This window comes from Solea senegalensis, linkage group LG1 (genome assembly GCF_019176455.1).
Source record: "Solea senegalensis isolate Sse05_10M linkage group LG1, IFAPA_SoseM_1, whole genome shotgun sequence".
Taxonomy (NCBI): Eukaryota; Metazoa; Chordata; class Actinopteri; order Pleuronectiformes; family Soleidae; genus Solea; species Solea senegalensis.
In genome coordinates, this window is record NC_058021.1 from 14,820,070 (window position 1) to 14,844,993 (window position 24,924).

At 40.2% G+C, this 24,924-nt stretch overlaps 1 protein-coding gene across 1 annotated transcript in view; it reads right to left on the bottom strand.

Annotated features, from left to right (window-relative positions):
- Window positions 1–24,067, bottom strand: part of insra (insulin receptor a) — a 57,704-nt gene extending 33,637 nt beyond the window's left edge. Inside the window, exons 1-2 of the mRNA XM_044024946.1 lie at window positions 22,765–24,067; window positions 10,012–10,560 (exon numbers count right to left, since the gene is read on the bottom strand). Coding sequence (XP_043880881.1) covers window positions 10,012–10,560; window positions 22,765–22,864 — 649 coding nt within the window. The 5' untranslated portion in view covers window positions 22,865–24,067. The remainder of the gene's footprint in view (window positions 1–10,011; window positions 10,561–22,764) is intronic.
- Window positions 24,068–24,924: the final 857 nt, after the last annotated feature.

Here is a 24,924-nt window from a genome sequence, read left to right on the forward strand (position 1 = left end):
AAAGGACTTAATGTGTGTTTGCAGAAGTGATGACATGTACAAGGGTCTTTGAATGCATCTCATTAGCTGCTACCATGAGCACAACACACTTTGAACCTTGCATTACTTTCACTAGCTCTTTGAATAACTGATGAATAATACCATTGAATATATTCCATTAATATTTTTGCTAGAAATGCCTGTCCCTACTATCTACTAATCAGAGTAGAGCTGCAACTAACCATTATTTTTATAATCAATCTGTCCATTATTATACTGTCCACAAACCAACATTATTCAGTATTAATGATTTCTTTGTTATATTGAGCAATGTTTTAATTCTTTAAAAAAACAAACAAAAAAACAATTAATTTCAAATAATTGTTTCAGGCCTAAATCAGAGTTTCCTCTATAGAGTTGGAAGTTCAATTCTGTTGCCATTTTCTACTCCATCATCTGACGATAGACGTTGCTGTTCTACTTTGCTTGGAGTGAGATAAAAAACAACTACCAACAACCTTTAAAGGCCACAAGGTGCAAAACTCGATTGCATTTACAATTACATCAATTCACTCACTTCTTCTAATGACTGTTCTCAAGCAAACGACATGATGTCTTTCCTTGTCCATTCATTTGCAACCATGCATATAAACAACCTAACAATGGCATTTTGTGGAGTGAGAAGGCCATAGATTGCCATGACAACATACAAAAATGTAAGGAAAACCTACAGAGACAGAATAAGAAAAACATCTGGAATACAGTTGCGTGCAGCACGTGAGTAGATAAAGAAAAAACAATCCAGCAGCAAAGGAGTAGTGAGCTGTGCTGTAAGTCGAATGGCTATGCTAAGTGTGAGCACGTATGGTGGTGAAGAAACGCCTGTCGGCCCAGCTTTAACAAATGCCTGAAATATCTGGGATTCCATGGGAATGGCTCCAGTAGCTGAACGGCAAGAGTTCGCAGGGTGCAGCTTCATGAGACTGAGTGCCAGAGCGGTTAAGTCAGCTCAAAGGAAAGTACTCATGGTGTGTGTGTGTGTGTGTGTGTGTGTGTGTGTGTGTCTTTATTAGGACAGCAGAGAGCACTCTACATACTGAGCAATGAAGAGAGGAGACTGTTGAGGCTCAGGAAAAAAGGGGCAGAGGTGGGGGTGCTTGTATTAACACATACAGAATGACTAGTATGCATTTGTCTGATTACTTTTTCTATTTTCACACCTGATTATTAAACTTCTGTGATAGAAACAACGTCAAACGGGCCACAAATGTAAAATACAAAATAAGGTCTACTGACTGGGTTATATGATCAGCAAGCAAGTGAAGTATCCTCTGACATTTTTGTCATCTCAAACCACTCTTACTCTTTGAAAAGGTTATACTGTACATGTTAACTAAGATGATCACCAATAACTATAACAGTTGTGTTGTTATGGCAGAAATGTCTAGTGAAGTTAGCATGCTAAGCTGTTAGCTACAACCCACCCTGTCTTATATGCTGCGTTCCATTTGCATTGGAACTTGTGTTCCAGTTGAAAAGTCTGAAACAGAAACACATCTTGGGCTAGCCATTGTTCACTAAACCAGTCGATAAAAGCGTTGCAACATGTCTGTGGTTAAAAATTAAACAGTACAATGTGTACAACAGAAGTGGTATTAGGGATATTACCTGGTACCTGGCTCTGGAAAAGTTCTATGCGAGCTGAGCCTAAAATGCGATGTCAACAGACTGCCGGAAGTAATGGAAAACCATGTGACAGATACCAAACCAAGCAGAGATGAGTTGGAATCGAGTAGAGCTGAGTAGTGCTAGAAGTGTATGATGGAAAAACGCCATAACAGTTGACATACTGTACTTACACCCTTTGGGAAGTATTTATCTAGGTGGGTTGAATCCCATGCTCAGAAAAGTGATACACAAATTAAATTTAACTTACAATTTTAAGCACCAGGTGTAAAAACAAGAGGAGGCCTAAGTCAGATAGATAAAGGAACCAAAAACGAAAGACAAATGGTTGCAGTGTAGTACACAAGAAAGGAACGAAATTCAAACATGAAGTTTGAACCGTTAGACAAAAAACGTAACGCCTCCTAAAAATGTGTCCAATACCTAATTATACACACAGCACTGTTACATTTTATTGTCTTTTATTATTCTACTTTTTTGTTTGCATTTGTATGTAAGGTGACCTTGAGTGTCACCTTACATTCAAGGTCACCCATTTTATATGCGCCAACAAATAAAATGTATTATTATTAATATTGTTATTAATGTTTTTTACACACTCCAATCTTTACCGTCTTCCAACTCTGGCTTTAGCTCAACCTCCAATTTTCTTAAATTCCCACTTCCAGGAAGTCCAGGATATCGTGCAGAATGCTTTAAGGTTTAACACAGGAGAACACAGAATGAACATGGGTCATGACAAAAATAGACGCAGTAGGAATGATGTATGTGATGGGAAAAGGACATGCTTTAGAGGCATGACTAAAGGCAAAGACCTCTGGGACACTTGCACCCACCTACAAAAATCGGGAAACCCTTTGCTTTCAGGAGAACTGGCAAAAAAGGATGGGTAATGGTTGGGGTAAGGGGCTGAAATGGAATCTACCCATCTTCTTCTCCTTTCAGTTCATCTCCATCTCATGATTGAGCCATCGTTTTCAAAATAAAAACACTGCACATGAACACAATGTGATATAGCTGAAGTTTTTCTCACAGCAGGGTTCACTTCCATCTCGAAATAATAAACTCCTGTAACAATATCCTTCCATTTCCCAAGCGACAGCTTAACTAGCGGCTATGTTAGTCTTCCTTCCTGCCTCGCTGACCTCCATAGGTCACCCATCAGTATTTTGGTCTCATAAAAGTGCCTAATGCTACTGAGGCGGCACTTCAGACCTACACCTCCATTCATAACCTCAGAAAGGAAGCAAACCAACAAAGACAGGAAACAATTGGGAGGAACGTGCCGTCAACTTCTACAACCGCCATTGTTCTGAGTGGAAAAGGATCATTGTGGCACCAGTGTTGACCGCTATGTGTGGACGCAGCAACAGAGAGGAGAGCTGAGGTCAATGGCGAGGCAGGACCCCTCCTTTCACCCTTCCTCACCCCCGATGTGGCTGGTGACCTTGCTTTTCCTTCCGATACGGCCCGAGTGAAAGACTGATGTGTTCATATACACGATTACACCACGGTGTTACTCTCGTGTTTCCTAGCAGCAAGACTAAACAATAGCTGCAAACACACACGCACACAGGTTATGTCCCTGTGAGATTTATAGTCCACGTCTGTGTTGCCCATACTCACACCCACACACACATTGACCCTGACACATCTCCAACCTCATCTTGGGATTGGTGTGCAGATAAATGTGATGTGAGCCAAAGTTAAATTTAGGATGTTCCTTTCAAAAGTTCTGTCACTGGGTCCTTACCTGGCCTGGCACAAATTATAGCAATAGTTCAAATGTCACAAAACAGCAACAGAACAACCATATCCTCCTTTTGTTGGTGGGCTACACATGCAGACATGCAACAAGTGTGTTGTGTGTATCGGTTGAGTTGTCTGTTAATTCTATCTCTTTAGGGAGCTTATTAAATGATGTATATGCTGGCAAAAGCTGTTGTGGGTGGCTGAGGACCGTACCCCTTGGGTCTCTCATCATCATCATCTCCAGCAGATGTAGATAATTAAGATCACCTTTTATTAATGTGTGAACAGTACTAGCCACATGGGAAATGCAGACTCATCTATTGTGTCACCCTGAGCTTAATGAAGGGCCTGCAAGAGGAACTGCTCCTCAAAGAGAACAAACGCAAAACCTGGTTTATCCAAGTGGAATTTCTGCTACGTTAAAGTTCAACCTTAATAGGAACTGCAGGCATTTGTATACCTGCTCATACAGAGAGTGGAGAGAGTGGCACTGTCAAAAGTCGTTTCCATCACGGTGTGGTTCTGTTAAAACCGCTGGTCAAAAAAAAACGCTGGTTAAAACCGGTAAACCGCTGGTCAGGCTTGCGTTTTCGACTGAGGCGTGGGCCGTACCCGATGCGAGGTCAGCGAGATATGTAGCACGACACCGCACCGCCATGCGTTGAAGAGAAGTGAGCGAGGGAGTGATGTTTTTCTCTCAATCAGCTTATGGTACCGTTTTACTCTGGTACCCCAAGGGAAAAGGTGACAAAAAACTGAACGATGGGGGTTAGTTATTTTGGTACTATTGCTAATGGAAACACAAATATTTTTTTGTACATTGCTGTAACAAAACGACTTGATGGAAACACAGCTTAAAAGACAAGAAAGAAGAGCTGTGGGTGACAGAGCTGAATATGCTGAGATTTTCATTGGGAGTGACCAGGATGGACAGGATTAAAAATTAGCATATTTGAGGGTCAGCTTGGGTTGAACAGTTTGGAGAAGTAAAAGAGTCGAGGTTCAGATGGTACAGTCACGTGCAGAGGAAGGATAGTGATAGTGAAGGATGTTGACGATGGAGCTGCCAGGCAAGAGGAAAAGAGGAAGAACACAGAAAAGGTTCAAGGATGTGAAGGAGGACATGAGGCAGATGATCCGCTGTGGCATGCGTGAAATTGAAAGTATAAAAGAAAAACATGAGTGACACCATTCATAAATATATCACATATTTATAAATATATCACATATTTCTGGTCCGCTTCCAGGGACCAGAAACCTCACGTTTACAAAAAATATAAAACAAGGGAACTTGATTTCACAGTAATCTCACTCATGAGAGATACAATGACTAATAATCATACTTAATATTTTCACAGGCATTTCAACAAGGTGAACTTTCATTTACAAAATACTGAAAATAAATGAATATGGCCAGATGGACATTTTCTCAGTGCAGTCCAAAGTAATATCAAGTGGAAGCCCCCGCACTCTTATTGAGTCAGGGCCAATATTTTCAGCTGCCGGCCGGTTTCAAGGAGCAGGCTAAAGTGACAGCCTAACGGCCTGAGAAGCCGTGCCACAGAACAGCCATTATAAAAACATAATCAAATGCCTATTATCTTTAAAAGCCAGTGGGCAAGAAATAGTACTTTATTAAACGGCTCTACAGTAATATTTCCCTTCATGCCAGCTCACAATTTCAAGTCAATTTTATAAGGAAATAAAGGCCTGCTTTAAAAAAGTCTGTTTATGGCACATTATTTGAAGATGTCAACAGGATAAGGAAACAACTGCCAATAATTTATAATACGATGTTTTTTTGTTTTTTTTAGGGATGATTACCCGCACAAACAACAATGGACGGATGCTTTTTATATTAACATTTGGGACTTGGTTTTCCTTAACAATATCGAGATAATATGGAAGTGGCAGTGGTGCCTTTCAGCAGGGATTTTACTTTGAATCCTGTTGGACCACGGCTTTCTGTGTGGAGTCTGTATCTCCATCCTTAAAGGAGAAGCAGCGAACGTCAATAATAGGGTTGGGAATCACACGGTACCTCACAAAATACGATACACGCTGCATGGTCAACGACACCAATAATAAATGATACAACGATTGTGTGATAATGCAATATGCATATCTGTCTGAAGCCCTATTCGGACAGGATTAGTTTTACATGAGGAGGTGGGGTTAAGTTTCTCAGTGATTTTAGTCCCGTCCAAATGTGCCATATCAGTAATCATTACTGCTACTTTTACCTGGGGTAAAAGAAGGTCTGGAAAAATTACCCCAGGTAATATTAATCCCATGCGAATAGACCAGCAGTAAATGTGTGCGTAAACATTCCATCATCTCCTGTTTACAAGTAGTGGATTTTCATTAGCATGCATCAAGGCACTATGTATGTCTACTCTTGTGATATCAAGAAGCAGTGACAGTGCTTAAATCAAGCGCCATCCAGTGTGTCCGGGAAGTCCTGGTGAAGTTGTTTGCGTGTAGCCGGTGCCAGGGATCACCAGGTTCATTAACCCGTTTGCCCTCCCACATCAGGGTCCTTGTTACCGAGTAGAGTGACGGAACATGTCACCTTGTCTGGGGGGTCACCCATCGCAGGAGTGCACGGAGCTGGTCATAAAGGCTCCATGACAAGTCCCAGTAAAGGGCTCCTGGGACAGAGAGAGCAACTTACCCCAATGTAGCCCTCACAATTATGATAGTTTTACTGAGAAATATCACAGATGTCCTGTGGTAAAATAACATTACTCCACCTCTCCATGTAAAAATAATCCAGTCCAAATAGTGCTTAACTGAAGAAAACAACTGTGCAAGTTAAAAGTGCAGGATTTCTCTATTTATTCACAACATAGAGAACAAAGTGCATATGTATTCAGTCGATGTATTTTTTCACAAATTTCTCCACCATTATCCCGCTGTCAACTCCCTCTTCTTTTGGCCATTTAAATTCTGCCCAAGTTTAATTAAAATATCGATATTTAGTGAAAATAGTCGAAAAAATCTTGAAATAACAATATAATAGAAATAACAAATATGCTTCACAGGACGATGCCTTGGTTTGCCATTATTACAGCTGTTGATATGGTGTGTGTGTGTGTGCGTGTGTGCATGTCTGTGTGCGTATGCGTGCGTGTCTGTGTGTGTGTGTGTGTGTGTGCGTGTCGTGCGTGCATGCGTGCATGCGTGCGTGTGTGTGTACGCACGCCTGTAGCCAAATCTAATCAGCTTCGATAATGAGCATCACCTGCAACCTTGCTTTGCCACTTTAGTGAATGGACACACCCAATTTAGTCTAACACGGAGGCGGGGGGGTATGAGTAGAGGCTGCTCTGGGAGAAACTCAAATTACCCCTCTTAGAGAAGCAGGGAAGGGAAATGGGTTCCAACTCCAAACATGCAAGCCTCGTGGTTCTGCAGCTTTGTTTTCTCCTGGTGGACGGAGGAGAGAAAGTGCACGCACGACCTACAGTTTCCTCGAACGCTTGAAGCTCTGCAAGACACGTGTTTACAAATGTGTAACAATATCACCTATTTTTCTAAAGGGTTTCTCACAGTTTCACTGAAAAGGACCCATGACAAGATAAAGGAGTCCACTTGTCTGCTCTTCATTGTTGATGATTTAAGTCCCGCACACAAATAATAGTGAGGACAGCAATGTTTACGGAATGTACGGGTCATCACAAGGGCAGCAGTAGCAGGATTATTCACATCCTGATGTAAAATTACCAATACTAACTGGGAATGCACACAATTATTAGCACAAGAACACGCCAAGATCCCCCATATGATAACAGTGGGCTGAATAAACTGCTTCTTACTGTACTTGTATGATGGCAGCCTCAAACAATAAATCTTTATGTTTATTAATTTTACACAATGAAGAAACTGTATTAATACATCTGCTGAGGCATTAATATGCAAAACACTCAGGCCAAACACTTGGCATTAGGGCTGAAACAATTACTTGATTAGTCGATTATTAATCGATTACTAAATGAATCGGTATTGTTCCATTATTAACACAGGTTTTTAGATTCTGATCTGAAGAAAGGGGGGAGGAGAAGCAAATGAGAGGGAATTCCTTGTTTGCATGTTTTGTGGTGGTTGCTGTGCTGTAATGTCCCAAGTTCATTCTCTATGTCCACGCATACGTGTATTATTTTGTGACTCACAAAAAGCAAAGACAGCCCGTTATTGTTTTTTGTAATTTGTCCATGTCCTGCAACAGCATTGGAAAATAACTTACATAAAAGAATTATGAACGTGCTGCATGCTGACATAAGTAGTTTTCCCACTGGAGGCACCTGTGCTACTTGTGGAAATACTGGTGCAATGTAAAGAAGATCATTACAGTCCCAACAACAGCAGCAGCAGATCAAGAGACTGTGAAAAAATGCAACAAGTATCTTGCTTTAAGAACTACAGTAAGTCTATAAAAAGCACTAAGTAAAAAGCACTCTATCTGAAGAGGGCACAGAATGCCTAGCGCTCTGTCCTGTGGTTCAAGCTGGGGCTTGACGGGTCTTTTCATGCTTTAGTGAAAGTAGGCAAAAAAACCACAGGTCCCAGACCACAAGACCACAAGCCCTGCCCGTGCCGAATGCCGGCCCACGGCTGAGGATCAGTGCTTGCCAGTCAGCATCTGGCGGTGATTCATCACGAGGAAAATGGCACGCAATTAGAAAATCATATACGCTGAGAGATCTTTTATGCAACACTTCCGCCTTGACATTCACCACAATTTGATAATGGGCCATCGGGGCCTTTTCTGCAAATGTCTTGTGATGACTAAGAGGAATCACCTCAAATCCAAAGTCATTAGTGGAAAAACTATAAAAACATTCATCCACTCCAGTGAAAAACGCAGCCTTGCTCAGCACCACAGAAATGTGGCAGTCCCCACACCAAACAAACAGATAAATAGCTTCATAATCAGGGCTTGAAAAGGCAGACATGTGCACAGACACTGGTTCAAAGGAACTGTGAAACTGATGCACTCAGGGTTGCGTAATGGTGTGAGCCAAGGTGTTCACACATCACGCATGTGCTAGATTCCTCCGCGCACTTGAACTAGAGGCTTTTTTTGTAGTGTGAAATGAACGGGCCTGTCATTTCACAGTCAAAACCATAACACGTACGAGGAACAGCCCCTGTCCCAGGAGCTGTGGTCATAACACTATGATGTCCACAGTGCCCACCATCCCATCGTCTCTACCGCCTCCATACACACGACATGACGACACTGCGGTCTGTTGAGAATAAACATTCATAGACTAACTGGTGGGGTGTTGGGTCACATTAAGAGTGCAGTTCAAACTGTTTTGACACTGAACTTGACCCACTTCACTAAACCTGGACACATGACACAGTGCTGACATTTCAACATCACAAAGGGACACTGCTAACCTTTGTCAAAACAACCGTTAAGATCGTTCTTTCAGCTGCGAACAAAGGCCTATTTTTGTTCCAAACACTGACCCACATCAGCTTTTATTTGGTCCAAATGGAGAGATTAATTCCGTAAATGTTAGACTGGTTAGACATGTAGTAAAAAAGCAAACGGGAACGGAAATAACTATGTGTTGACAGAAAGTAGTCGAGAAAGAGCTGCACGGGGAACTGCTACCAGTCACCGAGAGAAAAATTCATACGGATTCTTTTCTGCCTCAGCATGAACATGATTTAGAAACGAACAAAGAAACCAGACATAAATAAAAAAACAACAACCGCAGTGATGACGATTATAAGATGCAGTTGAAAGAGTCAAAAAACAAAGTTATTTTACACTACAATAAATCCCTGAATTGGACACCGCTTTCTTTCTCTGTTTGATAATTGATTAACTGGTTTGAAAAAGTTTCTTGAATGTGAATATTTTCTGTTTTTTTTTTGCCCCAAATAACAAAGAAACTCATTAAAATTGAATCACAAAACAACAAATCTGAGAACTTCATCCTTTTGAGGTTTGGATCGGACACCCATCAGCATTGTCTGATATTTTATGGACTGAACAGTTACTTTGATTAATCAAGAGAATAATAGACAGATTGATCGATTATGACAATAATCTACTCGCAGCACTAGACAGAACTTCATCGGACTTTGCACCAGGGATCAGTGAGGCAAGAGTGAGTTTGGTGGCCAACCACAACATTAAGTCTTCACTGGGGATCATCTTAAAAGGCAAAACAAGTACAACAAAATATACAATTTTGATCAATTGTGCAATCGTTTGGTCCATAAGATGTCAGAAAATCTTTAAAAACAAAATGTTGATCAGTGTTTTTCATAGGTTGAAATGATGATGTTTCTCAAATGTCTCGTTTTGTTGACAAACCAAAATGATTCAGTCTTGATGATTTGTTTGTTAAGTACAGAGAATAGAAACCAGAAAATATTAATTTCTAAGAAGCAAAAAAAAAATCTGAGAACTTGTTTCAAAAAACAAACAAACATTAAAACCGATTAATTGCCCGATTGTTCAGGATTAATGTTAGTTGTTGTAGTTTTTGTGAGCAGTACGTCTCTATAACCTATCATTGATAACAAGTGTGCAGTGCAGGATTATGAGAATCTTTGAGTAAGTATTCTTACTTCTTTGACAGTGGCTCTGGGTCCAGCAGCGTTCACTGAAGTGTCCGTTAATGGTCGTCGTCGGACAGGTGGTCTTTCCGATGGAGGCCCCCGGGCACACGTCACCACACTCTCTGTCGTTCTTGTTGGCCATGATGTAGTTGTCCGCCACCGAGTCCAGGACCTTTGACCAGTCCAGGGTGGAGAGATAGCAGAGATCTGGGTTCTTCTCAATCCTCACGGCTCCCCGGGTGATGTTCATCAAGCTATGGAGGCCGATCTCTCGCAGCTGGAGCATTTCGAACACCACTAGGGCATAGTTGAAGAACAAGTTGTTGCCTCTGATGACGGTTAGGTTGGGGAAGAGGTCGCTGAGAGTCTCCAGGCCGTAAACTCTGAAGATCAACAAGTAGTCGGTGATCACCGTCAGCTTTGGGAAACTCAGGCCCCGGAAATCCTCTGGCTTGGTCCTGAACATGAGCAAGATCTTCAGATGGCCTTCAATCACAGTGCAGTTCTCAAGTGATTGCAGGTTGGCCACACTGTTCCGGATGTCCTGCTTTGGACATACTGAAAAGACAAGAAAGGAAAGATGTTTCTTTTAATAAAGGAGACAAAAACTTGGGTAACGTCAAAGCTGTCACATGTGGAAAGGTGATGTTACTACTCTGGGATATGAAGAACAAAAACACTGTTGGAGACAATTTGTCAGCAGATTTCTACTACAGAATGTGAGCGATGCATTAGACATGACGTCTGCTCTGTGAACTGGAAAAACAGGGCAGAGGAAGTCCCACAGACTCAAGGAGAAGAAAAAAAAAAAAATCTTTTAGTAATTAGAGGCGCGATTTTCCTGAAAAGTATGCGGTTGTGTCTCTGCCTTTGATGAAGACCAGACCATCTTCACTGACATTTTGTTTAGCAACCGCATATCTGGCAGCGAGCCACTGTCAAATATGGAGTGCTGTCATCACAGCGAGACTGTGCTCTTCCTTGGTTGCACCGAGGTTGATTTGTGGAGTTGTTTCTGCAACTCAAACCATACAAAAACGTTAGCTAATGCATTAAAATATTTGTCTGTAAGAGGAACTGAAACAGTAATGGCCTGGTAGTAGACTTGGGGAATTGTCCGTCGTAACGTGGTCACATGATCGGGTTTCACGAGAAATTCCTCAACTCACTGCTGAGCACATGACATTTCCACTGTCAAATTCTGACAGTACAAGAGATAAATGTAAGGCTGTAACGACAGAGGATTTCACGATTGTTATTGATTTGTTTTTTTAATATTTAGCGCTCTCTAGAAAAGAGAGTAAAAGCAGCCAAATGCTTAATAATAAGTAATGAGTAACTCTTAATCGTTTAGTTTAGTTTCAGCTAGTTTCTGCTGAATGTAAACAGAGCCTCAGTTGAATATCAAACAGCAGTCATTTTGAAACCGTCTGCAATTTTACACTCTGGTGTTTTATATATATATATATATATATATATATATATATATATATATATATATATTTAGACACGATGAGGGTAATGAGGATTTCCTCAGCCCTCACTTCTGGAAACCAGCCAAACCCAAACTGAGTATATGCTTGTGACATAACACAAGCAATGGCGGCCATAAAGATGTTTTCCTTTGCAGGTGCATCGCAGGACATTCCAGACCCTGGCGCTTTTACAGTTCCCAAGTCATGGGTGCGCTGCCTGGTGAGAGGACTGTGTTTGTTTACTGTGCGACCCACCGTTGAGATGGGCGCATCCGGCCAACTGGTCAGTCATGTGGGGAAGAGGTGTAACAGCTAGGCGTGCACCTCTTTATGGCAGCGGCTCCTTTTACACTTTCTGTTGCATAACTGTACAAGACAACTGCACACAGACATACGCTGTTCAATCACTGTGTTCAAAAAACAAGCTTTTCACTCCATGACCTCAACCAGTAAGATCTCTTTTCAGCGATTATCTGGTCTACAACTTTGAGGGAGGTTTTCTTTTTTTCCTTTTTTTTTTAAATACAGGCTAATGTCCTAACATGGGCTTAAACCACAGCCTATTAAAAGCAGCTTGGCTCGTTTATAGGTGCATTTCTTTTTTTAAACTATCTTTAAACTGTAGCTCCTTTTGCCAAATCATCTGCATGGGTGACATACCACAGTTCTGTACTTAAAAACACGACCACCTCCAAACGAAACTACTTCTAGGGAACGGACAGAAGGGACAGCAAGAAATGAAGCCGACCGTAGATCCGTCAACAACAAAGGGCCTCAGAGATCCCACACACACACACACACACACTCAAAGAGAACAGTTTAACGAACAAAGATGCTGCTGGCAGCGTACGTTACAAGGAGACGGTGTCGCAGCTGAGGACTCAGTGACCCTGTGGAGGAGGCGAATCATCACAGGGTAGTAAGTCCAGGCTCCTATCAGTGTACACTTTCAGCCAGGCCAGTATTTTTAGCATCACATTCCCAATAGAGAATCTAATACACTCCAGCCGTACCAATAGTGGCTCACATTCGAAACTGGAACATGGCAGTCCTGGTGTGTAAGTGAGGAATTTTAAAGCAGAGAAAGAACTGGCCAGGCTGACTTCACCATGTGTGAATACTTAGTTTAGGAACAAAACTCTGGCAGGAGTGGATAGAAACACACACACACACAATTTGGTTGTTTCAGTGTATGGCTCTGAATCGTGACGACAAGACACAACTCAAGCAAAACAAACCAGGTGCAGGCCAGAATTCAAATTCTCCCTCATTGTAGAGAAACGGAAAAAAAACAAAAACTGGCAGACATCACAAAGGTTACTACGGCAACTAAGCTGGCTCCTGCTCACCATACGTCACCAACTTTGAAGCAGACGGCCAAACAACATAACGGTGCTCCGAATTGGCAGTTAGACTCATTAGAGGGGCAAATATCTATCGATTGATGCCATTAGATTCCATCCATCTCTATCAGTGCCTGCACCTGTGAGACGGATGAACTTTTAAGGTTAATTAAAACGCAGCAGTATGATGGTTTCCCATTTCAGCACCACCGTAAGCAAAAGAAAACGCTGTTAATAATACCAACGTGGATGCAGACCAGACAGGGTGGAGCTTAAAATCAAAGTTTAAAGGTTAAGACTAGTGCGGTCTTGTGTTGCTATCAAGTACATTATGTATTCATCCATTAAATGTGAAGAGCAAATTTGTAGAAGGTCCTGCACAAAACTAAGTGTCAATTTCAAAGTGGTGTCTGGTTTTCAACTTTGAGCCAGGAGGGACGAAAAGTCCAAAAGTAAAGTAAAAGTGTCTCCATGACAACTGAGCGACCCACTGATGTTGGAGAGCAGAGATGGATGTGTGGATGCAACAAAGGGGAATAAAAAATAAGATAAAAGCTCATCCGTTTATTAGTTACTAGTGCAAACACAGCGTTATCCTATGACTTTGGATTTATGGATCCACCTCATTCCTATGGCCACTGATACGTTGCGTGAATTATGGGCACGACGTCCAAAAAAAACATGTGGCTGAAGGAGAACTGGCGTTTTCCGTGGCAACTGGACACTAATCACTGCGAGCGATTGTGAAATTGAAAACGCACCATACCACAAATGCAATGATTTAATTCTACATGGTATATTTTGCAGTGTTAAAAAAAAAAAAGTGTCAAATTAACACAATTTCTGATTAGGTCAAATCACAATCAAGTTAACTTTAACTCAACTCAACATAACACTAAGAGCTGAATACAAACAGTAGGCCTGCAACAATTACGCAACATTATTAATCAATGACTATTATCAAACAAGCCAAGTCTAGTTTTTCAGCTTCTTAAATGGGAATATTTTCTAGTTTCTTTGCTCCATATACCAAAGAAATCTTTTAGAACTTTGGGAAACATCACTTTTTCAACATTTGCAAACAAGTAAATGATTAATCAAGAAAATATCAGTTTATAGCACTATTTAAGAGTTACATTGACTGTTACAGTTATTTTTATTTAAGTTAATGTCACATTAGAACAATGCAATGTCACATTGTCAATATTAATAACAAATGTATAGAATCAAATGAACTCCTTTGCCACAGACAGTGAAGCTATGAACTATGGAGATGGAGAAGCTCCGAGGCACATTGGCATTTACGCTGCAATAAGGTCAGCTGCGTTTTGTTAAAAAAAGGTAGGACACAAATGTATTCATTTAAAAAAGGCAGGCGATTCCCCCCTCGTGTTCAAACTGCAGGATGCTTGTGCATTACAGGAACAGCGTGATCCTGACCCCATGTTATTTTATATCAGACAACAGGCAAGACCAACCAGGAGTGACGGAAATCACAGATATCACAGCAATAAGATGTAAACAACTACTATGTCCCAAGGTGTATCATTTTCCTGTAACAGTGTTATGCCACTTATTACCTAATGCAACCCAATGATGACACGTCATCCTGGTAATAAATCCAGATAAACACCTCTGGGAATGATTGATGTGAATCCTGCCTTGGTCACAAGACCGTCCTAAATTTAAATTGACCTGTCCTGTCGACTGTTCCTCTGCAGCTGTGGAGCACTTTAACATATCTATAAGAACTAGGAGTCCCACTCGAGAGACATCGGAGCGTCACCATCTGTCCAGTGAGTGATCGCGGCAGACTGTACAAATCCACAATGCTTTCACTGCAGCTGCAAGCAGGCAGCATTGCAAGGCAATAACGCCTCTGATCTGTGTGTTGTGTGTTTGCGTCGGGGTTACAGGTTGTTATAGGTTGTTAGACTGATGGTGCACATTATCACTGGGCCTCACAGAGAAGTGAACCCACACTCACAACACAGCCGTTTCAACACTTCCCCTTTTCAAGCTTTCGCTGTTTTGCCGCCTGATTTTTCACTAAAAACTAACCACAGTTCAACAGCATGCCGAGGTCACTGAGATGCATTTACGGTTTCCAAAATGACATGTGATGTAATCCACTTAAAAAAAAAAGAAAAAAAAAAAGGGAGCAGTAAAACCTAATAATTACACAGTTTCACATCATTACACTGCAAAACAGTAGAAACGTCTCTTCTGAATCACCACTGTTTCACCTCTTGACTTAATAAGTCGGCATGCTAGAATTTAGTTTTAAAAGGTTCTTGGCAGCCATTAAGAGAGGCTTGTCATCTCCTTAATAGCATGGGATTAGATATTACCGCAGTTTAATTCTCTCATTACTACAACTCGGAGATAATGCTTCCTTGAGAAACTGCTGAAGGGTCAAGGCCCTGTCTTGTAAACAGGCAGAAGTGTGTCGTGGGTTAGCAAATACAGAGTGTAGTTTAGCAGGACTGCCATGGTGAGTATATTAACAATACAACACGGTGCATCGGGGAATAAAATTAAACCAAAGTAATCAAGGCCTGAGTCTTTCAGCGGAGCGCAATGTAGTAAAAGAAGGAGCCTATTGTGTGATGTCTATCTTGTGGATAAATGGCTCTCGACCGCAAGATCATTTGGTGATTCAATTGCCCACCGGCTTCCTCTGCGTGCACATTATTCTTTTTTTGATGGTTGTCATAACAATCCACTGCATCCAGAACTTCTTTTTGATTATTTGAAATGTATGACATTGGTTCAAATGAAACCCCTGTGAGACAGCAAAGCCGTGTCATGATGAAACAACTAGTGTGAAAACTGCATCAGAATACAGATCAGTCTTCTATAACCCCATTCCCACAGGTTAAAAACAAACATTTAATCCTGGGTTTAAACCAGTGGGAACGTGTTAAAGCTATTTTTTGCTTTAATGTTTGTGGCAAAAACTTGCGACGCCACTCAATATAATCAGATCTGCTAAATCAGGGGTTTCAAACTTAAATGACCTGGGCGCCACTGATCATATAGTCTGGTCAGGAGGGGGCCCACCAAGGGGAAAATAAAAAGTCCAACTTTTTTTGGGGGAAAAAAAACACCTTTTCTGTGGGGTAGACGATATACTTTATTATGATATTTTTCAAAATAAAAGTGTTTGTTATCATATGGAATTATAATTCATAATAAAAACATAATGAAAGTAAATATTTCCTGGTTTCTTTGCTCCATTTAGCAAAGAAATCATAAAAACTGAATCATTTTGGTTTGTGAACAAAACAAGACATTTGAGAACGTGATCATTTCCAGGTTTAGAAAAAAAGGGAATATTTCACCAAACGATCACGCGATTGAGAAAATAATGATATTAATTAGAATTTAGAATTTGTTATTTTGCACACACATCAATTAGTGAAAGGGAATATGTCGTCTGGATTCAACACATCCATTACACACAGGATTGCACAGGGGCACCCTCCGGTTACAAGCCCAATTCCTTTCCTCTTGGTCATGAGCCGCCAGGAAGTGGTGGGCAACATGAAATCGATTGGAGGGCCGAGAGTTTGACACTGATTTTAAGAGAAACTGAAGTAAAAGATGCCAGGGCAAAAGTGGTAGTGTTGTTTTTCTTTGCTTATCAGGCACGTGCGACTTCACAATTAAAAACACTACAGAGCAGAACGACCACTGATAATATGGAAGGTGTTAATCTCCTTTTTCTAGCAGCTTCACCCTGATATAAAAACAATAGTATTTGAGTGAAAGAGGCTCCTGTTAAAAACCTTTAAGTGGTTTATGTGGGTATTCTGTGGAGTAATCATTACCTGAAACTTGTGAGAGCAAAACAAGAAGCACATTTCCTTTTTAACAGGGCCACTGTGTCAAGGGTAAAGCTGTGTCACAACAAGGCTTTTCTGTGTGGCCAAAGTCAGCGTGCAGGTGTGTCTGATTAGTTCCAAGCAGTGTATAACTTTCAAATGTGAACCCGTCAACCAGGATTACACGAGCATTGTTGAGGGTGACAAGTGCAAAAATCCCTCCATTATGTCCGTGTCAAACACACTCATGACTTTGGTACTCAAGACAGCAGTGGAAGTGTTTGGGGAGTGAAGTTGTGCAGAGGTGGCTGGGAGGTGACGGCTCCAACGCCTTGCGTTTACTTTTCTTGTCAGGGAGAATAAACCAAAGGTGGTTTAATAGTAAGTTGCTCTCTGGTGCTGCCGATGGTTTCGTGACAAGTCTCACGCTGTTTGACTCATTCATGACAACAATGCACTAAAATCTGACAACAAAACCACCGGAGACCTCAGCACACAACCTGAGGTGAGCCAACGTGGTAGTAGACTCATTTGCCTCTGGTGTGGTTGTTTTAAAAAAGAAAAAGAAAGAAAAAGAAGCAATTATTGGTGTTAGATTTAAGATATATATAGTATACACACACATACATATGTAAGTATATATATATATATATATATATATATATATATATATATATATATATACACATATGTATGTATATACATATATATATATATATATATATATATATATATATATATATACACATATATATGTATATATACATATATATATACATATATACATACACACACACACACACACACACACATACATATATATGTATATGTATATACTGTATATACACACACACGTATATATAAAAGAAAATATTCTGCTACATGATAGATGACAGAAGACGCATGTGTTTTCTTTCCAGTTACTTGTGAATAACATGTACTTCCTCGTCTTCAGCGAGACAGGAAAGACAGCGTCAGCTGGAATGACAACGCAAGATGATAAAGACAAATATATCTGATGATAAAACTTTTGCCAAAACAACAACTGTTGCCTCTGAGCTCACAGTGCAGGAGGACAAACAGGACAACATTCAACACACAGTGGGTGGCAATAAAACAGCCACGCACTGGAGGTGTTGAACTGTGTGTTATTTTCAGCACCGACACTAGAAATAAAATCAAAATCTTACCATCAAGACTTACAATAACATTCACTGCTGCTGCATGAAGGCTATGGACAGCTGCCATCTACTGATGTGCGCTAAATAAGAGCACGCACCACAGCCAAAATAAAAAACAATCTTAGGTGTACTGCAGGATATTCCATATCTATTAGACTGGACTAGTTTTTGAGAGATGAACCCAGTGAACTGCCAACTAAGAGTAAGTAATAATCAATTGTTTAAATGGTCTCACACTGGAATGTTTTGTTTTAGGTGTGGTTGTCACCTGGGAACGTTGTGCACTTACACGCCACTAAAGCATCTGTCACATTAAAATAAGTGGGTGCACACAGGACTTTTATTTAAATTTTTATTTTTTATTTTTTAAAGCAATTAACACCATCCCTATTGGCAGTGGTTGCTTGGATCTGTGGTGGTTTGTCTGTTCATGAATTGTAATGTCACAGAGATATATTCCTGGTATTCCAAGATGAGTTTTCTGCTAAGTAAGATTGTGAAGTAATTTTGCCGCCTCAGGCAACATGAGAAACAACATTTTGCGCCACAACATTTGAAGTAAATCACTCCGCATCACACTTTTAAAACCCAGACAAACGTCCGGACTAGGGCCGAGTGATCGTTTAGGTCCATAAAATGTTGATCAGGGTTTATCAAACCTGGAAAGAATTATGTTCTCAAATTTCTTGTTTTGTGTGTTCTGATCACTCTGTGTTAGTACTTGTGCCTCATTCTGTCATTTCCTTTTTATTTTTTTTATTTTTTACGCAATTTACAGAGACACTCACATTCACACCTATAGGACATTTAGGGCCTCTAACTAACTTAACTTCCAGTCAGCATATCTTTGGACAGTGGCAGGAAGTTGGACTACTCAGGAGGAACATTCAGTTGCCACACAGAAATGCCCTGAGTTGAACCCTGATGATTAAAACCAGCAATATTCTTGCTGTCAGGTGGCACCACCACACCCTCATTCTGTTTTGGCTATTCAGTGTTGTTCTCCTGTCCTTCCCTGTCATTTGTGTCACATTTACTGTGCTCCATCTTTGTTTGTGTTGCCTTCATGCACTTTTTCCCTGCGTGCTTCTGTTGCCATGTGGACGAACGAAGCACTTTCCAAAACGGTAATAAAAAAAAAATATTGCAATGGAGAATCATTTTGCAGTGTGCAATAAACAGAAAAGATAGATGTTTTTTTTTCCACCCCATCTTCAAAGGATGCACACATCGTCCTATAGTGCACAGCAGCCACAGCAGTGTTGACTGGCTATTGATTATAAAGTGTAATCAATCAGACAGTGCTATGTGTGGTGGCTTAAAGCCAAAGCAGCACAGTGTGTGAACAAATCAAACGTAAAATATCCTGAACATATCTTAACATAATTATGGTAAAAGCATGAATAATTATAAAGTAACTACTATAAACGAAAAGCAAAATGCACCATATTTCTCTGAAGAGTAGGGAGAAGCCTTCAAAAACAGCACTGGGTGTTGTTTTACAACCAACTACAACTGACAGTTACATGATATTCTCCTGGAAAAACGGAAGCATGAAATGTTACTACATGAGAGGCCCATGCTGGGGCTGACTTTACAATATGTCAAAAAAAAAAATAACAACAACAAAAACATAACAGGGCACAGACCAAATGCCAGTTATATGGACGGCTTAGCACAACACAGCTGTGAATTAAAATCAGTCGATGATTAGAAATATTATCATCACTGCCACTAAATAAACGCTGTTTTCGCCTCCTTCAGCTGACTTGGACAGCAACCAGTGAGTCGCTTTCCTGACTTCAACATTTGTCAGTCCAGCTTATGAAATCAGAGCCAGTGTGAGGCCCACGTTCCACTCTTCCCTTCTGTGGTTCAAACTCAAGTCTGAGAGCAGGCGGGGGGAGAGAGAGAGAGTGTGTGTGTGTGTGTGTGTGTGTTGGAGGGGGAAGAGGCGGCGGTGGCAGCGCAATTACACAACTTGCTTTTGATTTATGTCTAAAAGTTCTTGTTCCGACTGGTTTACTGACATCTCTCCATTTGTCCTTTACTAAAATCTGACGATAGGTGATTTTTTTTCCCCTCTTAAAAGTCAAACTTTCATGTACCGTCGCTGTATAAAGTTTTAAAGCTAAGCTATACCCGGGGCAAAACATGTGGTGTGTGTAAATAAAGTGGATGTAAACAGTAAATACTCCCTGATACTGAAAATAAAAGGAGGAGCTCCTATCGGTGAAATACGTAGCACAGTTTGTTATGTACACATCTAGGTGTTTGTGTCAAGACGAGTAAGGAAACTTAATTTCTTCTTCCCTCAAAAAAACAGGCTTTTTTATATAGTGTTTAAAGCCTAATGTACTTTTCCACTGTGCTCCTCCAGAACTAAAGGAAAGTAGCTGAATATGCACTTTGTTTTATGGACAAAGATTTGAAGGAAATCATTTACAGTGATAATATATAATTATTTTTAAATAAATGTCTCACTACACAGCAGATAATGACACTGTCACGTTACATTGGGAATTACTTATAGCTGCAATTATCAATCAAACTGCCCAAAATGACATGACTCAAGATTCTCAAATGTCACAATTTGCCTTCTATTAAAATTAATATTTACATTTCCGGGGTATAGTTGGACAAACGTGATATTTAATCACACAGCAGAGTATTGTGGAGCAACGCTGTTGTCTTTTGTATGATAAATCAAAAATGATGTAAATAAAAATAACGAAAACAAAAGTTAATCAAAACGGTTTTTGGCATTTACAGTAATGTGTAAATAAAACTGTTTTCAATACAGATCACAGTGCATCTTCACTACAACATTTCCTGATAAATTAGTTAATAATGAGTGGATTCTCGTTCACCTGACTGACCTCTGTTGTTTCCGTTTATCAAAAAAAAACCCAGACACCTACTGAGCAGCAGGTTAAACAAGGAGGTTGCCTCACAGTTTGACTCCACATTTCCTCATAATTATAATCAATATTTGCTTAAAATAAAAGACTCCATCAGTGTGAGCAAGCGCTGTCACTGCGCCGTTTGAGAAATGCATAAATGTCTCTGGGGCGATTACAAACATGTTCATTCATTGTTATCATCCGGGTTTGTGGGCTGTGAATATAAAGGGGATTGTCAGGAGCTTTAAAGAGGACTCATTGTTCCATTCATGCACTGACCACAGCTACAAATCAAGGCATTTCCAGTCCCTGGCGTGTCCAATTAATTCATATAAATTCTCAGACTGCTTACTTATTTGGGACAAAACATTTTGTTTACAGTTCCTGCAGACTCAAAAGGCAGATAAGTGTTAACCTTTGTCCCTTCACTGGCTGTCTACAACTTTCTGCCTACGTGCCTCAAATAATCATCACTGACAAAAAGACATGTGTTTGACAGCAGGGCAATATGCAGCATGTTTTTCAGCAGTTAATATTTTTTTATTGCCTCTGACATGGAGGTAATGCTTCTGGCCGTGTTTGTCTGTCTGCTCGTCTTTCGATTTGTGAGCAGGGGAACTCAAAATATAAGGAACATGGTGGTGATGTGGGAAAATGAGCAGTACAAGTTTGCACTCTCCGAGTGCTTTCTCCACATCTCAATTTATTAAATCCATGCATTTTTGAGTTCGTAGGGCAGTGTCAGAGTATTTATTGTCAAACTAATTTTTGCTTTCTGCTTAAATGCCTGTCCATGCAAAAATACACACATGTAAGAGGACTTATTTACAAAACAAGAATATGTAGGCCTGAACAATAACATTGAAAGCAATTATTGTGATTTCATTTGAAATATAATGTCTTCAGAAATCTAATTTCAAGTCAATATTCACTGTGTAAATAGTTGAAGTTGTGTTGAAAGTCTTGTGATGGAGCACTAACAAGTGGCAGCATCAAAATATTAATTTTAACTGAAAAATAAAAGATGAATTGTTCCCATTATATTACTATTATTATTTTTCATACATGTAACATATCTAAAATACACATTTTAATTGCTGTATGTTGTGTACATGTGTGTTTTCAATTTGATTTATTGATGTATTGTGTTAAGCACTCTTGCCTTTGCTACAATAAGACCAGGGTTCGAGCCCCGTTTGGAACGAGGGCCTTTCTACATGTAGTTTGCACGTTCTCCCCGTGTGTGCGTGGGTTTTCTCCGGGTTCTCCCACAGTCCAAAAACATGCGATATGGGGATTAGGTAAATTGACCATAGGTGTGAGTGTGAGTGTGAGAGTGAATGGTTGTTTGTCTGAGTGAGTGTGTGTGGCCCTGCGATGGACTGGCGAAGTGTCCAGGGTGTACCCCGCCTATCGCCCTATGTCCGCTGAGATTGGCACAGCACCCCCCGCGACCCTCTGGTGGAGGATATATCGGTAGAAGATGGATGTGTTGTGTTAATATTTGAGGGTTCAGTGTTCACCTGCATTAGAGTTCGACTAATGTGGATTTTGTTTAGATCAGGAAAGCTAATGACAAATATATGAGGCAATATTTGTTTTGGTTGATATGTTTGCCACTCTAATAAAATATGTAAGTTTAATAATAAATAAAGTAATGAAAACTAACTAAATATTACATACTCAATAACTTAAAGTTATCCAATAAACGCATAGGCTTTAAGTTAAAGTTTGAATGAACGAATACATTATTGATTGAGCGGCATTTAATCTAATTTCTGAGCACAAAAAAATACCAAAACTGACATAAATCAATCGATGAACAAACAAATAATAATCATTGAAATTCTACTCAGCCAGTGCCGATAATTAAAACTGTATTTACTTATTTATTGTGTCTTTGTACCTGAGCATGTATGGCTAATATCTGTGTAATGACTTTTAAAAAAGTAGTCTGTGTGTGTGTGCAACCACACCGTTTCACAACAGAAAGAAAGCACAGCTCGTGTAAAGAAATAATTAGTATGACTTACTCTCTGCAGACGCTTGATGACAGCTCATCATGAAGCAGGCAGCGGTCAAAACAAAACACAAAGTCCGGAGACACATCACTGACTCTGTTCGACGCACCATTCAATTCCGATCCAGATCGAATACTCAGTGATACTTGGCAAAGGCACACACCACAGTTCAAAATGGAGGAAAAATGCCTTCAGGAGACTGGTTTTGTTTTGCGGCGTGGGCCAACAGGTAAACAAATATAAACGAAAGACATCCCGGAAGATGGGCGGAGGATCGAGTCCAACGTGTTCACTCAATCACAAGCTAACGCTGCTGCTGCTGCGACTACTGCTGCCGCATAAGTTAGCCACCTCATGGAAAAGCACCGTCAAAACACACAGCAGCGCGACACACTACTGCTCCCCGTTGTGCATTTACATACACGTGTTTCTGTATATGTCCCACTTTAGTTTGCCCGCGTCAAAAATAGCAGAAAAAAAGACTCGAGGAAAACCACACGTCGCTGCTGGGCTAGCTGCTGCTGTTGCTGCTGCTGCTGCTGCTGCTGCGTCTAGCCTAGCTTAGCCTAGCCTGGCTCCTTTACTCCAGTCCAGGCCACAGGAGAAGTTTGCGCTGCTTTTCACACCAGTTGTCTTAACATTTTTTTAACACGGAGAAATCCCACGTCAGCGGAGATGCACGGTCTCAAAAAAACAACAACACAAAACACCCCCACAAAAGTTGCAAATGTAGAAATCACTGGAACAAAAAAGAAAACACTTAATTCAGATGTTTTTTAAAGGAGTCGCTGGCTGCTGATTTTGCAGGCTGTGGCATGCGTGGCGTAAAACGTTAGCGTGTCTTTCGCAGAAATGCACAGTCCTCTCTGAAGTCCTCCAGCGAGCACAGAACACCGAAGCTCTTTTTCTGTCTTTCTGCCCCACGAGTGAAATACGGCGTTTTCTTTTTCAGTGTCGAGTAGCACGAACTCTTAGTCAGCGCAGAGATTTCAGTGAAAGCTTGCACACAGACTCCGTCGTGGCTCGGTAGACGATCAGGTGATCTTAATAATAATAAGAATAATAATAATAACAATTATTATTATGATAAAAAAAAAAGATCCAAGTTTCGACCCTGCTCCGTTCAGCTGTCTGGCATGACGATCAAGCACGAACCCGAGAAAATAGATGAGATAAAGTTTTCTATTAATTATTATTAATATTCATTTATTTTTTTTCCCTTTTCTTCTTCCACAGACCGAGGTAGATTGTACAGTGTCCCAGCAGCTCCTGCAGGATCCCCTTCTTCCCAGCCTCTCCGCCAGTAAACAAACCCTGCCAGTGAGCCAGATGGGCTTCAGGGGAAATACGGACTGGAGCTTATTGGATTACACAACAAACTGATCCAACTGTCAGGTGGTGAAAAATAATGCACTTAACTCCCACCAGTCATTTGCACCGTTAAGTCATGACAGTTTATTCACGGGTCACACTTGAAACACGGAAAACCTGACCGCTTCATACGGAGTTGTTGTATTATTTGATTCATGGCAGGGCCGGCGCAAGCTTTTATGGGGCCCTAAACTGAATTTGATGGGGGGTGGGGGATCTGAAATCTTCAACTCCAAAATAAAACCATAAAACTTAAGCTCATCACTATTTAGATAAATACACACATACACACACACATATCATATCTATGTATATGTATATATGTATATAAATATATAAATCTTATAAAGAAGATAATAAATTAATATAAACCTAGAATATCTGGATTAGAGCTGAAAGGATTACTCGACTAATCAATTATTAATTTATTACTAAATAATTGTCTATTTTGAAAATCGACAAATTGGTTTGAAGGTTGTTTTTTCTTGATTAAAAAGATTTCTTACTATTTTAACTTCTTAAATGTGAATATTTTCTGGTTTCTTTGCTCCAGATAACAAAAAAAATCATTAAAAGTGAATCATTTTGATTTGTGGACAAAACAAGACATTCGAGAACTTCATCATTTCCAGTTTTCTGACATTTTGTGGGCCAAACGATGACTTGGTTAATTGAGAAAATAATCAATAGACTAATCAATTATGAAAATAATCGTTAGTTGCAGCTCTAATCTGGATAACATAATAAGACAGCATTGTACAGACAACCAATAAAATAAGACAACAATTAAAATGTTAAAGA